This window comes from Melozone crissalis, unplaced genomic scaffold, assembly GCF_028551555.1.
Source record: "Melozone crissalis strain CALT ecotype California unplaced genomic scaffold, PUWL_Pcris_2 ptg000062l_1, whole genome shotgun sequence".
Classification (NCBI taxonomy): Eukaryota; Metazoa; Chordata; class Aves; order Passeriformes; family Passerellidae; genus Melozone; species Melozone crissalis.
Window position 1 is genome coordinate 5677828 of NW_026535840.1, and position 17270 is coordinate 5695097.

At 43.0% G+C, this 17270-nt stretch overlaps 1 protein-coding gene across 1 annotated transcript in view; it reads right to left on the reverse strand.

Moving 5' to 3' along the window:
• PCDH15 (protocadherin related 15) overlaps positions 1-17270 on the reverse strand; it is a 644997-nt gene that overhangs the window by 205584 nt on the left and 422143 nt on the right. Inside the window, exons 7-8 of the mRNA XM_054288317.1 lie at positions 7369-7529; positions 3393-3548 (exon numbers count right to left, since the gene is read on the reverse strand). Of these exons, the coding sequence (XP_054144292.1) occupies positions 3393-3548; positions 7369-7529 (317 nt within the window). The remainder of the gene's footprint in view (positions 1-3392; positions 3549-7368; positions 7530-17270) is intronic.

The window sequence follows — 17270 nt, forward strand, 5'->3', positions numbered from 1 at the left end:
GCTGCATAATTCTTTTGAATTTTAACTTAGCTGCAGAACTTGGGTTTAATATGGTAATAACTCAAATCTTCAAGTCACCAATACGGACAAATTTAGCCCCAGGCTGTCATTGTCAGGAGTTTTTCCTAACTGAATAACAATGGGATATTTTCATATAAATAAAAATATGTCATGCAAAAAACCAAGGGAATAACTCTGCAGAGAATTTCTCATTATCATAAAAATGCTGACATCAACCTACACTTCTATTTGCTACCAGGTGGAGATTCCTAATGCTTGGGAGAGCAGTTGGAGTTGGCTGAGATACTTGGACTTGTAAAAGCATCAAGAAGGGAAAATGAAAACTGGCTCCTAAATGGTGGGGAAACAGAAAATCTGTTCTCAACTAAGACTATAAAGAAATTAATTTTATTTGTAACTTAATGTGGATCCCAGCACTGCCATTCCCAGCTAAACCACCTCATCCAACAAACATTCCAGCCTCCATCAACACTGACAAGAACAAGCCCAGCTCCATACTTCTAACAGAATTAAAATCCTGACCAAAAAAGTGTTCCTCAACAAACAGACAATGAAGATTTTGATTCTTAGCTGCAAAAAGCCACGTTTTCAAACCACTTACATTAATTCCTCTGCACATTTTAATTTGGGATCACCTTTACCCATAGGTCTTCTATAGGTAGAAGTGTGGGAATGATGGAAGGAAACACTTAAATCCCTAAGGATTGTTGGACAACAGGCAGAATATTCCAGAAACACTCTTTAAGTCTTAAGATGTGCAAGGGTTCTGAGGGTCCAGATGAAGTTGTCTAAAGCAGCAGAGTGAGGAATTATGACAGAAGACAAAACATGCTGGAAAAAAAGGCTACAAAGCACCTGGAGTAAGGAAGGAAAGGAGGGGCCACCATATCCATGTCCACGTGAAACTGGGAAAGACAAAATTGGTCTGCAGAGGATTTCTCATTATCATAAAAATGCTGACATCAACCTATACTTCTATTTGCTTCCATGTGGAGATTCCTAATGCTTGGGAGAGCAGTTGGAGTTGGCTGAGATACTTGGACTTGTAAAAGCATCAAGAAGGGAAAATGAAAACTGGCTCCTAAATGGTGGGGAAACAGAAAATCTGTTCTCAACTAAGACTATAAAGAAATTAATTTTATTTGTAACTTAATGTGGATCCCAGCACTGCCAATCCCAGCTAAACCACCTCATCCAACAAACATTCCAGCCTCCATCAACACTGACAAGGACAAGCCCAGCTCCATACTTCTAACAGAAGAATTAAAATCCTGACCAAAAAAGTATTCCTTAATAAATAGGTAATGAAGATTTTGATTCTTAGCTGCAAAAGCCACGTTTTCAAACCACTGACATTAATTTCTCTGCATATTTTAATTCAGGATCACCTTTATTCACAGGTCTTCTTTAGGTACATAAAAACCATTCAATTTCTCCAAAACACAATAAAATCTACTCCTCATTTGAGTTATTTTATGTTCCTTATGCAAGAGAAATTTCTGTACTTTTTGGTTTACAAGCAACCAGAAAACAGAAGCAAAAATTAACCACAAACTTTTCGTTCCAGTGCATTCCTGTTGCTAAATTCACCAGAGGCAGCACCAATTATGAGCAGAATAAATGAGCATTAAAACATTTAATCACTCATTAAAACCTTTGAGAGAGTCTGAGATGCTTTGTGAATTATTTTTTTGTTAATTAATTAATGAGAGCATGAACTCACAGGGTGCTGCTCAAGGGCACATTGGTGCCATGTCAGATGTTATCCATGGAAAAGAGATAAAATGAAAAGAAGGAATTAATTAAATCAGGGTGCAGCTGGTGGAAAGAGCAACAGTGCATTTTGCCCAGCAATAATTCCAATAAATGCTTGGTGTCCTCAGAACATTGCTCAGTTTCTGAACACAAATAATTGGGAATGGTGCATTTTGCACTCTGCCTTTTGGACTTCTCCCTAATTATGGAAAATCCTTGTTTTCTTAGCACAGCCATACTGCCTGTCTTTGGTTTCACTGCAGAAATGATGCAGGTTTTGGAAGTGATCTGGGCCCTGCAGCACAACACACACAAGACCAGAAATATTTTTTACTCGGGACCAGAAACATTCCTGCACTGCGTCTGTAGAAACAGAGAAATTCCATGGCCACGTTGAATGTCAGTGTGAAAACCATGGACAAGCCCATGGAGGACCTTCCCAGTGCTCCCAGATTCCAATGGGAAGTCACATGAACAGCTGGAGTGCCAAAAATATTTAAATTTAATTTAAATTTCATTTAATTTAAAACCAGGAAATTTGAAAAACCTTGTTCATCTTTATCTCAGTTGCAGGTCCAATATAATGTGTGAATTTGGGAGGGTTTTCCTCCACACTTTTGGGTTAATTATGCCTCACATCACCAATGGCCCACTCTTCCCAGGGCACATGTGTGGTCATGGAGACCAGAGACAACACAAGGACAGGTTGAAAAGCTGAATCTCCAAAACACAACAAAATAGGAAATTTCTCCAAATCAAGTCTATTAAAATCAAAGCAGCCATGCTCTTTCACAGACCTCTACCTCAAAAACCAAACCCCACCAGGCTGCATATTTAATATAATTTATTTTTTAAATGTAACTCTACTTCTTTCAGTCTTCATCAGCACAAAACTGACCCATCTTTGCATTTGCCACATAATTTCAGGCCACATAATTTCCATTACTTCATGTAAGTCCCTGTTTCTACTCATTACTAAAGCCCTGACATGCTAACCGTGAAAACACAGATTTTTTTGGAACTGCTTATTGGCAGATTATTCAGTCCCTAACAAAATGAAAAACTTCACTGGAAAGTGAAATGAAGTTGTACCAGCTCAAGAAGAAAATTTTTTTCCCCCTTCAAATGATACAGTGGTCCAATCCACAGTTCTCTGTTAAAAAAAAAACCCAAACAAACAAACCATAACATAGTGAATAATAGAAAATAAAATAATTCATTTCACAGGCACCAGAGCAACAGCAATAAACCACATCTGCACTTTGCCAAGCTTCAACATTGTTAATAAAACTTAAACTGGTTTTTTACTTTCTTTTCCTCAACCATAGGTTTGCTGTTAAAAGTGCTTTAACTTAACAGAAAACAACGCTTCATTCATGAAGACACTGCTTTAAATTTGGGTGCCTTTTGCAAAATTCCTGCTGAAAACTGTGCCGGCCTTTGTATTCCTTTAGGAAAAGATGCAGGATAAGATGATAGATGAAGCCTACCGAAGCGATGAGCACAACAGAAAACAACCGCATGTTTTTGATTTTCAAGGAGGAGGCAGTGAAAGCTGGGATTTAGCAGTGACCCCACCCAAAGGAGGAGGAGGAGGAGGAGGAGGAAGCTCTGACCTCGTTGACGGCCACGTAGTAGTGCTCCTGCTGGAACTGCGGGGAGTTGTCGTTGCGGTCGCGCACCACGATGCGCACCTCATGGTTGATGATGGTGCCCACCTTCTTGTTCACACACTGCACCTGCACCACGATGGACTGGATGGACATGGGGGGCTGCAAGGAGGAAGAGAGGTTGTGGTAAAGGACCTGGAAAATGGCAGCTGTTTGAGCTTTTGGTTTATTGTTATTGGAATTCAATGGATGCCAGGAGAACTGGGGTGGGAAGGGACCTTCAAGATCATCTCGTTCCATCCCTTCACCTTCCACTGTCCCAGGCTGCTCCAAACCCTGTCCAACCTGGCCTTGGGCACTGCCAGGGATCCAGGGGCAGCCACAGCTGCTCTGGGAAATCTGTGCCAGTCCCCACCATCCTCATCACAGGGAACAATTCCTTCCTAGTATCCCATCTAACCCTGTACTCTGGCAGTGGGAAGCCATTCGCCCTTGTCCTGGCATTCCATCCTTTGTCCCAAGTCCCTCTCCATGTTTCCTGTAGCTCCTTCAGGCACTGGAAGGCCACAATTTGGTCACCCCAGAGCTTCTCCTGTCCAGGTGAGCACCCCCAGCTGTGCCAGCCTTTCCTCCCAGCAGAGCTGCTCCATCCCTCTGCCCATGCTGGTGCCTCCCCTGGGCTCTCTGCAGCAGCTCCAGGTCCCTCCTGTGCTGGGGCAGCTCTGCAGGTGGGGTCTCCCAAAAGTGAGACAGAGGGAAAGCTGGTAATACCAGAGAAACAAAAGACCTGAGGAGAAACCTGTGACCGACCAAGTCAAGCTCCTGGAAGCAGCTCCAAGACACTCCATTGTTATGTGCCAGGGCCTGCCCACCCTGCCAGGGAACAATTCCTAATTCCCAATATCCCATCTAAATTTCCACTCTGTCATTTTGAAGCCATTCCCTGTGTCCTGTCCCTCCATCCCTTGTCCCCAGTCCCTCTCCAGCTCTCCTGGAGCCCCTTTAGGCCCTGGCAGGGGCTCTGAGCTCTCCCTGGAGCCTTCTCCTCTCCAGGTGAGCACCCCCAGCTCTCCCAGCCTGGCTCCAGCCCTGGAGCATCTCCAAGACCTCCTCTGGACACTCCCCAAAGTCTTTCTTATTTCTTTCCTGTCTTGAATTGAAAGGTCAAGTCTGAAATTAATCACATTTGCTGCCACTTACGTTTGCAAATAATTCAAAAACAACTTTCAGTGTGGACAATCCTGTTTTTCTCACTGCAGTGAACACAGCAGTGCTCTAAAACTCCTAAATTGATGAATGGACAAAGAAATTTAGGCTGGAATGGCTTTTACTACTCATTTTAGTCAGATCCAAGAGTTTTTAGGCTGCCTTTAATAAGCTGCATTCACTACTAAGCGTATCTGGATTAATTAGCCAAGCCCAAGAATAATATAATTATTTGAAATTACAGATATTTGATAAATATTTGATATTCTGAGTTTGCAAAATATGTAAATAAACAATGGCACAATGGCAAATTTTGTTTATGAAACCAGGGACAAATCATCCCAGCACCTTTCAGCACCTTCAGTTCTGATTTATCACTGGTCATTCTTCTTACAGTTTTGGAAGAAAAGCGTGGAATTTTCTTTTTATCTGATTTTATTTGGAAAACACACTGCCATTCTTAGTAACAATCAATGGAATCTAGGAAGATTTGCTGTCAAGAAAGGCAAGAAATAAAAAAAGGACAGGATCAGGCTGACTGAATCAGCAGGGAGAGAAAAATGGGAAGGACATCCAAATACATGGAATGTGATAATTTGTGAATCATGGACTCCAATTTTTGGTCTGTAATAAAAAAGTTTAATCTAAATGTTCAGCCTAATAAAACTCTCGGTTTCATTGGTACTGGAAAGTGTCAAATGGATTTGAGTGGAAGGATGGGAATAACAGGTTGGGGTTTTTGTTAACCAAAAGAGATCATCCATCCAATACTGAATGGTTCTGTGGTGCTGGGGTAGCACAGCCCTGGTTCTGAAGGCTGGAAATGTCCTTTAGGAGAATCCATAAGGCTGGAAAAGACTTCCAAGACCATGGAGTTCAGCTGTTGACCCAGCACTAACCCATGTTCCCAAAAGAGCTCCATTTATAAAGCCCATGACACACATTTCGTATTTTTACTCAGGGTTGCTCTCCTTTTCTTTGTGTTGTGAGTGACTGCACTACCCTGAGACCATGCAAAAGAGGCACAGGGGGCATCACAGACAAAATCTGAACCACCTTAAAGCCCAGATTTCCTTCTCACAGCCCACCAAGTTTAAATAGCCACAGATGAATGATTTGGCACAGCATTAGAGGTAAGAAGTGCTCCAGTTCATGGCAAAAAATGAGGAATTAATACCTTAAATACCAATGTAAACACATTATTACCTGAATTTAATTAAGAAATGTACACACTTCACTTGTTTCCAGGGGACTTGAGTCTACTTCTGGCAAAGAACATCCCTGTGAAGTGTCTGGGAACTCACAAGATTGGGAATTGGTTTAGACTGTGATTAATATTGAAACTCAAATAATCTGATGAGGTTCTTTGGGTAAAGCATCGACTTTGATTCATGTTAAGGTGACAATAAAGTGTCAACAAATAGCCTTGAAAAGAAGAAATAGCACTGATCCATCAAGGATTTTTGTTCCTAATTCCCTATGGATGGGTGTGGGGTGATAAGAATTGACCCTACATTTCCTAGAGTGATTCTCCAGCCTTACCTTCCATTCCAGGCTCTCATTTTTTGCTCTGGCTTAAAATTAATTCTGAGAGGCCAAAGCTGCTCCAGCAGCTGCTGGCTGGCACTTGAAGAAGTGCCAACTCTCCCAGAAAGTCTTCTGCCACCATGACCACTCTGCCACACTTTGTGCTTTGCATGGGAAAACAGTTTGTGAATTAAAACAAAATTAAGAACAGCTGAATTCAATTAGTGCCTTTCACCAGCAAATGGAAATGAGGGGAAATTTGCATGTTGTTTTTGGTACTTATGAATTTATCTCAAAACACACGGAGAAGACAAATTAATCAATCAAGCTAATACAAAACAAACTTCCCTGCACTCCAAGGAGAATTCCTGAGTTTCACATGATTCTTGCCATATTGATTAAAGCACTTGCAAGTCAATTTTACTTTCAGGTTCTGTCACAAGGTTGCAACACTGTGAGGAAATGTCTCTATTTTTAGAGTGTTTTCTCCTCAATGAAATTAGCCTAGATGAGAACACCCTTATTTATTTTGCGCTTTTCATCTTTCTTTTTATAAAAATCAAACCTACCCTGGCAATATTTCCTTAACACCAACAGGAATGAGCACAGCAAATATATTTTAGGGTGCCTTAAAAAAAAAAAGAATGTGAACCAGCACGTTCTCAATAGAACGAGATTTTATTTTTATTTATTCCATGCTTTTCATCTTTATTTTTATAAAAATCAAACTTTCCCTGGCAATATTTCCTTAACACCAACAGGAATGAGCAGAGTAAATATGTTTTAGGCTGCCTTAAAAAAAAAAAGAATGTGAAGCAGCACGTTCTCAATGGAACATGTCGAGCTTTGTGAGTGAATTGTGGCAGCCACGACTCGTCACTTCTCACAGCTCATAATTCAGTGTACACAGGGAAAGCAGGCTGCTAAGAAATGTCACAGGGCACAGGGTAAGCAGCCAGCAAGCCAGAATAAAAATTTAATTCAACAAATGAGTCAAGTTTGGTCAGATATAAAACTCTTAACGTCAGGTTTTTTGGTCTTCGTTGTTGTGTTTGTTCGCAATAATATTTGCACATAAGGTCAAGTTCCTGTGTGCTCCCAATAAATCTTAAAAAAAGGATCAGATGAACTGTGTTCACATCCATCTGGGGACGAGACAGATGCAAGGATTATATTCCAGCAGTGTTTGTGTGCATGGTGAATTGGAGGTGAAGGTGCTTGTGGAGGAGGAAAGCAAGGCCAGACTCACGTCTCTGTCCAGCACGCGGCCGGTGCTGTTCAGGTACAAGGTCTGCTTGATGGGGTCCAGGATCACCCAGTAATCCACGTTGTCCTTCAGGGAGAGCTCGATGGTGGGGTCAGGCCCTCCTGCCGTGCCTTTGATTAGCATGTTGTCAACCAGGATAGTGCCTGCAATGACAGTGAACAGCCCAGGGAGGAATTGATAGGGAATCCACATTCCTGTGTATTTCTGCAAGCACTGCGACACTGAAAATGCTGTTTTCTACCTCAGATTTGTGCTGTTTTATGTTTTGAGTGATGTTTAAAGAGTCTGAACCTTATTATCTGTAATAAAAAACTGCCTGTGACACCGCAGCTGTATCAGACAATGCCAGGAGAAGCACTTGCAATGCACAATGATTTAAATTGACAATGAGACCTGTCACATTGAGCTATCTACTTAACAAGATGAGCCTTTTCTTCATTGAGCAATCATCCCCCAATCTCACCTCAAACAAATGAAAGCATGGAAATAACAACCAAACTCGGAATAAATTTTCTGCAGCGAGAACGACACATCAAGGTGATGAGGGGAGGAAAAAAGCACAGTTACATAAAGCTCTCCAGGAAAAAAGAGAGTTTGTACCTGGAGTTGCTCTGAAACACAAACTGAACTGCAGCACAAGGATGTGGAGACTACAGCCACAAGACAAAGGCGGTACTGAGAGGAGCAGCCAGGTTTCAGTGTGGGTCTTTCCATGGAATCACAGGAATCCAGAATGGTTTGGGTTGGGAGGGATCCTAAAGATCCAAAATCTCACCCAGTGCCATGGCAGGGACACTTTCCACCATCCCAGGCTGCTCCAAGCCCCAAAGTTCAACCTGGTCTTGGGCACTACCAGGGATCCAGGGGCAGCCACAGCTGCTCTGGGCACCCTGTGGCAGTGAAGAATTCCTTAAATGTAACCTAAATTTTCCTTCTGTCAGTCTGAACCAATTCCCCCTTGTCCTGTCCCTCCAGTTCCTGTTGCAGGGTCCCTCTCCAGCTTCCCTGTGTCCCTTCAGGCCCTGGAAGGAGCTGTGAGGTCTCCACACACCCTTCCCTTCTCCAGGCTGAGCATTCCCAGCTCTCCCAGCCTGGATCCACAGGGAAGATGCTCCAGACCCCTCAGCATCTCCATGGCCTCCTCTGGACCTGCTCCAACAGTTCCATGTCCCTCTTCTGCAGAGCAGTGCACAGAATTCCAGATGGGATCTCACAAGAGACCACCTTGTCCCATCCTGCTCCCTTTCAGCAGTCAGCCCTCACAATATACACAATTTCCTGTGGAAAACACTCCCAGCTCACTTCCCAAACACCAACCATTACAAACCACCCCAAGTGTTGTCCTCCGGTGCCACAGAATTGCACACACTGCATTTATAACCACTATTTATAACCACTTCTCTGAAAAATGTCATTTTTTCTGCAAAATTAACACTTCCCAGTTTGCTTCACACCAAAATATTAACAGGAATTTTCTTTGTGGAAGTTCACCAGCAGTTATGAAGAAAATCTGTGAATGTCAGTAGCTGCAGAACATTTAAATTAGGTTAAAATATTTACCATGTAACCTCCTGTTATTAAGGGACCAAATAATTTATTCCAAAGTGTAGCATAAAGCTTCTTTACACCTTCACTTTATAACAGTGACTCTGTATAAAAATATTCATGTAAGAGGGGCTGATGCTTTTTTGCTAAAACAGCAAAAAAATCACTGATCTTAACCCCAGCAAACTGGTTTGCAGTCCTGTGGGGGAAAACACCACAAAAAGGTTTTTTCAATCATTTATTTTGAAACTACTTTTTTTCTGACACAGTAGAAATGACAGGAAGAAAATGGCCAAATATTTGGGAATAGAACTGCAAAACTTTGCACCAAATATTGATTTCAAGTACAAGGAGCAACAGCTTTTTAGCCATGTGAGAAACATTGGTTTTATCCAGGTGTTTTATGGCTCTTGGCAAAATTTCCTGTTCAGTAACATCTATACAGTTCCACTCTGCTCCAGGAGCTTGGCCTGGCACCTTTTGGGAGACAAGCACTGGTTTTAACAAAAAGAGGATTTCACCAGGAAAACCCAGCTCATTTTAAACCCTGTGACCCTGCACATGTTGATGTCTACTCAACAAATCCTGTCAAAACTATAAAATCCACCAGTTCGTGCACTGCCCTCATTAGTGTGCCCCAATGGTGATGCAAAGAAGTGTTGCTACTCCAAATTCGCTTATAAAAACATCTAAGAAACTTAAAATCTGTGATGATGAATTTCATAGTCTGCAGTCAACCACCATGACCTCACTGAACTCACTGCCTTGATTCTGCCTCTGGTTGGACCGTACTCTGCTTCACTCTCTGCTTGGTTCACAAAGCATTCTTGTTTGCTTTGGTTTGATCCAGGGATTCTTTTCTTCTTAAAAATGGGCTGGATTTTCCTCAGATATTCATGAAGCACCTCTACTCTCTCTCTGAGAGACAGCAGTTGGTAAATCAGCCTTTTAATAGCCATCCTTAAAGTTTTATTTTTCTACTTTATGAAGTCTCTGATATTTCAGAGGCCTTTCCCATTCCCCCTTAGACATCTCTAAGGTTTTCCTTACATCCTGCCTAAAATGCCAGGGAGGGAACCTCCTAATGATAAATCTGATGTGTCTGCACCACCAGTTTTTCCATAAATGCCAGCACTAAAGCAAACCAGTCTGGTGGTATTTGTAACTCACTGATACAATGAGATTACAGAAAATCTGCTTTGAATTTTTACTGCACAAGCAAGAACTCAAACAATCAGAGAATCACTAAGGCTGGAAAGTCCCTGCCAGCCCATGGAGTCCCAGCTGTGCCCAGTGCCCACCTTGTGCCCAGCCCAGAGCACTGAGTGCCACCTCCAGCCCTTCCTGGGACACCTGCAGGGCTGGGCACTGCAAAGCTCCCTGGGCAGCCCCTGCCAAGGCCTGAGCACCCTTTCCATGCAGAAATTGCTGCTGCTGTCCCAGCTGAGCCTCCCCTGGCCCAGCCTGAGGCCCTTTCCCCTTGTCCTGTCCCTGTTCCCTGGCAGCACAGCCCGACCCCCCCTGGCTGTCCCCTCCTGGCAGGGAGTTGTGCAGAGCCACAAGGGCCCCCTGAGCCTCCTTTGCTCCAGGCTGAGCCCCTTGCCAGCTCCCTCAGCCCCTCCTGGGGCTCCAGACCCTTCCCTGGACACGTTCCAGCCCCTCCAGGTCCTTCCTGGATTGGGGACCCGGAATTGGACACAGCCCTGGAGGTCCCTCAGCAGGGTCAGCACAGAGGGACAGGCCCTGCCCTGCTGTCCTTTGTGCACAAACCACTGGAAAGGACACCCAGGACTATCATTAGGGATATTTTTCCTGGCTAATTAAGAAAAAAAGAAAAAAAAAATTGATTGCCCATTTTGAAATTTTGATTGCCCATCACCACAAGCAGATTTTAAGACCAGCTTTCCATCTTCCATGGAGACCACACAATCTGGCTGCTTTTCCCTGATTGATGACTGAGGCACCTTGTGGAATGACCATATAGATTTCCAAGGGATTAGTACAGGAGACGCTTCAAGGAATCAAAGTCAAGGAAGCTGTTGGCTAAAAAAAGCAACAAAAGCATCCAGAAACCAACAGGCTGGACAAGAGAGGAAAGATGTTTTATTGCCAGAGGGAACATCATTTTTCTGAGCTTGTTGCAATTATTCAAAAATGGCTGCAAAACAGGACAACAAGATGAAAAACTATCAAGTGCTGTAAGTATTTTAACAATTTTGGAATCCAGGAGCTGAAAATCTTCACTAGGCTGAAATAAAAGGGAAGGCTTTGGTTTTACAGCCCAATCTCAGGTGAACTTTCTGTGGGTAGGGCATTGGACTCAGGTGCAAAAAGCCATGAAATGTGGGATCTGCTGATTATGCCCTGCTAAAGACAGGAGCCTGGCAGTGCCCTGTTAGGAGTCCATTTCTGAATGATTCTGACATATCCTGGGATTATTTTATTTGGATGTTTTGGCAGAACCCTTTTGTAAAGTGTGAGGGAATTATCACTGGTCTGGGAATAAACCTAATTGAATCATGAAGTGGTTTGGGCTGGAAGGCACCAATGTGGTTGAAAAGTTTCTGAACATCAAACAAGGCATTTCTCTGCATTTAGATCTATTTTTGCAACACAGGAATGTACTTATGGGATTGGGCCGTCGCCTGCAAAGTCTTTAAATGTCCAGCAATACTCTGCATCCCAAGTGGAAAAGCAAAATGAATCTGCAGGAGATTGGAGAACTGAGGTTCCCCCTCCAGGGGATCATTTTCTACATATCAGTCTTCAAAAACATCTCCTTCTGGGAATATTTTCTATTTTCCTTAACATTTCCAAACTCTTTTGAACGAGCTCTAACTCTGAATGACACAGAAGGCAAATGCAACCCCTCTCTCCAAAACCTGTTTATACTCAATTGCTACTCAAAATCCAAGCTCTGTAAAACATAATTTACATAGGATTGCTTTTAGGATGGAAAAAAGTACATCCTGCTTCATAATTGAAATAAAAAGCATCTATTGCATGTGCAAATACCAAGATCAGCCCAAAGACCCACCTAACCTGGTGGCCTGTGTGCTGAGGACAGATCTGGATCTGAAATTGAATTCCAGCTCCCTCTTCCACAAGATCCTTGGCTCCAGGATAACTCTGTCCATGATCTTACTGGCTTTACAGGTGAAAAAAATGTGTTTGAGGTATTTGCAAAGCACACAGGCTCTTCTTTAAGGGGTTTTAAAAGCTCACACACTGAGAAGGCAGCAGCATTAACTCTGCTCATCTGCCCAAGGGGCTGGTGATAAAACCTTACAGACCTCTCGGTACAACAAGGAGCAAGAGATGACAAAAACTAAATGGATAAAAATTGATCAGTTGGAAGATGCTCAATATTGGTATCGACTGCTCGAGTCCCTGGCAACCCCACAAGAGTAAAATATTCCCTGAAATGAAATTCTGAAAAAATATTTCCTTTTTGGTTTTTAGTTTAGCCAATGGGACCAGAAACAGATTGATAAGGTTGACATAAGATTGTCCATTACTCTGTATAAAAGAACAATGCTCCCAGAAATTTTAGCCTGCTGGTTCTTGATAAAAAACATTCCCAGGTTGGTGCTCTCATATCAGACACAAAAAATGGCCATGAACAAAACTGGTACTTTATAAAGCACCCTATACACAATGAAAAGGTTTTCAACAAAAAACAAAAAACCCCAACCAAATAAAAAAAAAATCAAAATAACAAAAAACCCTGCAAACAAAACAACAACAACAAACCACAGGCTAAAATTTCTGGGAGCATTTGAAGAAAAAAATATTCCTCTTTGTACCAGACAGCAGAGAAGTAATAAAAATGCACATCCCACAGCCAGTGGTGAGATAAAACCTCTCCAGGCTATTCCAGCCTTCCCTGTGTTTCTTGCCTCCCTTCCCAGAAGACTTTGGCAACTTTGAAGGTGATTTACAATTTTTAGGACACAACAAAAACAACATTCTGAATAAACAGGCTCAACACAACCACTCCGCAGGTTTTCCAGGGAGGGAGTTTCAGGAATTATGGAAATTTCTTCCAGTGCCACAGCCTTTGGTCAAAAGGAGCTTGACCACCCAGAGGGTGCTGGGACACTGAAACAGGAATGGACATGGCACCAAGGACACTGAAAAGGGAATGGACATAGCACCAAGGCTGCCAGAGCTCCAGGAGAGCTTGGACAATGCTCCAGGTGGGATTGTTGGGGTGTCCTGGGCAGGGCCAAGTGTGGGACTGGATGATTCTTGTGGGAATCTTCCAAATCAGGACATTCCATGGGTCTATATAAGCACGTTAGCACCAGTAAGCTTCCTATGGATGTTTTCCTGCACATAGGCAAACTCCTCAGCAGGAAATAATAAAAACCAGCATCATCCCTGAATGATCCTAGGGAATGATCCCAGGAGTCAACCCTGCATTCCATCAAGGGCAGAAAATGAGGGAAAATGCTTTCAGAATGACTCAAGTCCAAGTGAAGAAGAAAAATGCTGCTGTGCAGCAAAACCAGAGCAAACCCAGGTTTGTGTCCTCACCTCAAAGCAATGCAAATGAACACCCAAACTGGCCAGAGACTGGATCCAGGCACAAACATCCAGATCCTCATGAAAATCCAGGAAAAAACCATGAGATTCTATAAATAAAGAGGGGACCTTCAGCACTGGATGTCTTCAGACTAAACCTCCCGAGGAAAACATCTTCTCCTTGGATCCAGCTGGATGGACCGATGGGTCTTTACTCCATCATCATGATATTTTGAGACAGAGCAGAAACCTCAGCAAGTTTTACTTCCATCCACATGGAATCACTAATCCTGATGAGTGAGATCATCAAGTCAAACCTTCAACCAATATATGGGGAAGGAAACCATAAATATGGAAATATATGGAATATATGACGAAGGAAACATTCAGAGAGGAGGGAGAACCAGTACAGGGAAACCTTGGAGCACAAATGAGCTTGGGATCACAAAACTTTACACAATTCTAACTTATGGGATGACATTCCCAAAACAAGGGATGTGTTCTTGCCACAGCACTCAATTCTACAACCACTTTTCACCCTGAGAGTCCTCCCATTCCTGAGAACAAGTTCCTTACACCTTCCCCTGATGAAAACTCCAGAGTTTATTTTGCTACTTTGGGGAAAAATATGTATATTAAGAAAGTTTGTGCATATTCCCAGGTAGGGCTGAGCTCCTGGGAACACAAATCCTCTGATTATGTACATTGATTATGGAGTTTGGTACCTGCAACCAGAATGATTTGCACTTAAAAGGAGCCACGCTCCCAGGGATATCCAAGTTTTCCCATTTGAATATATTATCACCAACCCAATCTTAGTTCTATTTCAGACCTGGATTATTTTATTGAGACTATGTTAATAAATGTTGTATTTATTCTTTGTCTGCTCAATAGGTCCCAAGCCAAAGCAAACCAAATTTTATCCAGTTTATTTTTGTTCACCTAACTCAAATCTGCTCAAGTCAAAAGCCCAAGCACTTTCTTTTAAATGTATGTTCATCTTTGCTAACTTTGGAATTTCTTTTGATAAAATTTTCCTCAACTTCATGGGTTGAATGCACTGAAGCCATTGTTCCATCTTGTCCTATTGAGGCCAAATGGGGCAGATTTAAACCAGAAACTGCAACCTGCAAAATGTACAATGACCAGTCCTTAAATGGGACAGAAATTCACACCTAGAGCTCAAAAAGCACAGCTCCCAAAAATACTGCTATTGAAAATTAGAATTAATTCAGTGCCCACTGCAGTGATTTATTTTGGAGGCAACTGCAGACAGTGTGAGACATCACTGGTGTTTGCAGTCCTTCCATTCCCTCCTGAAATCCCTGATTGATCATTTTCCAATAGCGCTGGTTTTAAGTCCCTGGCAATATTCCCTGTCAAGTTTGACAAATGTGCAGCAGCACAAACTGGTTTTCATCAGAGATCTGCCTCCTTTGGTATGTTGGGAAGACAAGGCCAGGCTCTGGGTGCCCACCACCCCAAGACCAGGGAGCAGCCCGAGCTGACATTGGTGTTGGTGTCACCTGCAACCACCTCAAATGCCAAATATGACACAAAAATCCCACAGGATTTTTGCTCTGCAACAAGGAGACCAGGGAAGGGCTGCAGGCTTGTAGGGTCCTCCTGCCAAAGGGGAGAAGCTGCAAATCCCCAGAACTCAGTGTGGGAAGAAAGAGAAAGTTGGAGCAATGAGGCTGTCTAGGCTCTTTTCCTACACATAAACCCAGGATTTTGGAAGATTGGGATGTGAGACAAAGGGCCTTGATGGTCCTTTATACACAAGATCCCCATGAACTGGAGCCCCTGGTTGTTCTGTTTCATTCACATTTTCCCGAGGGTGCCGTACTTCCATCCTCATTCAACAGAAAATGGAAAAATATCTAATTTTCATTCTTATTCTAAGAATATGACATCTTTGGAAATACAGTTTTATGCCACCGAGGAGATGCCAAACTTTCCTGGGTTTGTTTCTCAAAAATAGGAACCCATCTTTCAGAATTAACCCTAAATCTTAAGAATTAATCTTAATCCCATCTCTGGGACTGAGGAATGGGGGAGACTCATCTCATCTCATCCCCCACTTGTGAGTGGGGCATGGCCTTGGCCAAGGAAATTCTGATGGAAACTTTCCTCCAAATGAATGTTTCTGCACAAAACCCAAAGAGATGAAGATCCATCACGATTCCCTCACACCCCACATATCCATGTAATCCCTTTTGGAGGTCCTGGGCACAGTCTGGGGCTATGCCAGGTCTCAAATAAATACTTAAAACTGGTTTTGTAAATCCTGTTTGCTTTCCAATTCTTTGAGCCACTTCTCAAGCCCATCAACAATGAGGTTTATTTGCTCTCTGTTTAGAAAAGCCTCATTTACACTTTAAACACACAAGGACTCCTAAATAATGAATCAGAGCAGTTCTTTGGGAGCCCTGTGATCAGCAGTGGCTGCTTAAGGTGTGAATTAAATGACTTGAAAGTTTTCACCTTAATTTGGAGCCATCCTGGGGTCTGTTTGCAAACCATTTGGAGAGGAGCAGCAGGAGCCTGCACTGCTCTGCTCTAACCCTGAATTATTAAAATTATCAGAGCCTGTCTAAACATTGCTCATGGGTTTGCATAATTTTTCTTAATATTTCCTTGACATCTTCTGTGCACCACATGCAGCTGTTTTCTTTTATAAAGGAGGAAAAAGAAGGACAATTTACTGATGCTTTTCTGTCCTCTTTGTCTGTTCACACCGGTTTTCCTGCAAGAAAGAATCCCTGGGGGAAAAAATGAGCATTGCCAGCAGACCTGGATTTTCTTGGTGCATCCCAGAGCAGAGCCATTAAAACTGATTTTCTAAATGTGTGCCTCAATGTGTTTAGCCTGAGGTTGGCTCCAGTCTCCCAGTTGTTTCCAGATGCTGGAAAGGTGTACACACTGTAACCTGAGGCTCTGAAAAGGGGAATAAAAAGGAGAGTTTGGGGGAATGTAAGGGTGGACCCCCAGTAACCACAGAATCCTGTAATCACAGAATGGCCTGGGTTGGAAGGAAGCATCTTTAAAGTTCATCTTTTACTCCTGCCATGGCAGGGACACCTTCCACCATCCCAGGCTGCTCCAAGCCCCAAAGTCCAGCCTGGCCTTGCGCACTGCCAGGGATCCAGGGGCAGCCACAGCTGCTCTGGGCACCCTGTGCCAGGGCCTGCCCACCCTGCCAGGGAACAATTCCTAATTCCCAATATCCCATCCAGCCCTGCCCTACAGCACTGGGAAGTCATTCCCCCTTGTCCTGGCACTCCAGGTTCTTGAAAATTGCGTCTCTCCATGTTTTCTCTTGGTTTCTTCAGGCACTGCAAGCCCACAGTTTGGTCACCCCAAAGCTTCTCCTTTCCAGGTGAACAATCCCAGCCTTTCCTCCCAGCAGAGCTGCTCCATCCCTCTGCTCATCCTGCTGCCACCCCTGGATTCATCAAACAGAAAAAATTATCACAAACCAAAATTTCCATCTTCAACTAAATCTAGATACAAATCTTGTTAGGCAATAATTCACCCTTACAATATTCCTGCTGTGAGATCTCTCCTATTTTTGCCCAGAGGTCAAAGGAATCTTTGAGGCGAGGAGAGAAGCACTACAGAGGAAGAGCACGTTGGATTTTGCAACAGATTGAGGAACATGCACAATTCCTTATCTATTTCACCTTCTATGAGAACAGAGAAGCATCCTCACTCATGGGAGAGAGTAAATCCTTTCTTTTCCTGAAAATTGCTTTATCACAGAACTAAAAAGTGTAAAAAAGGCCTTTGCTACCCATGAATTCTACAGC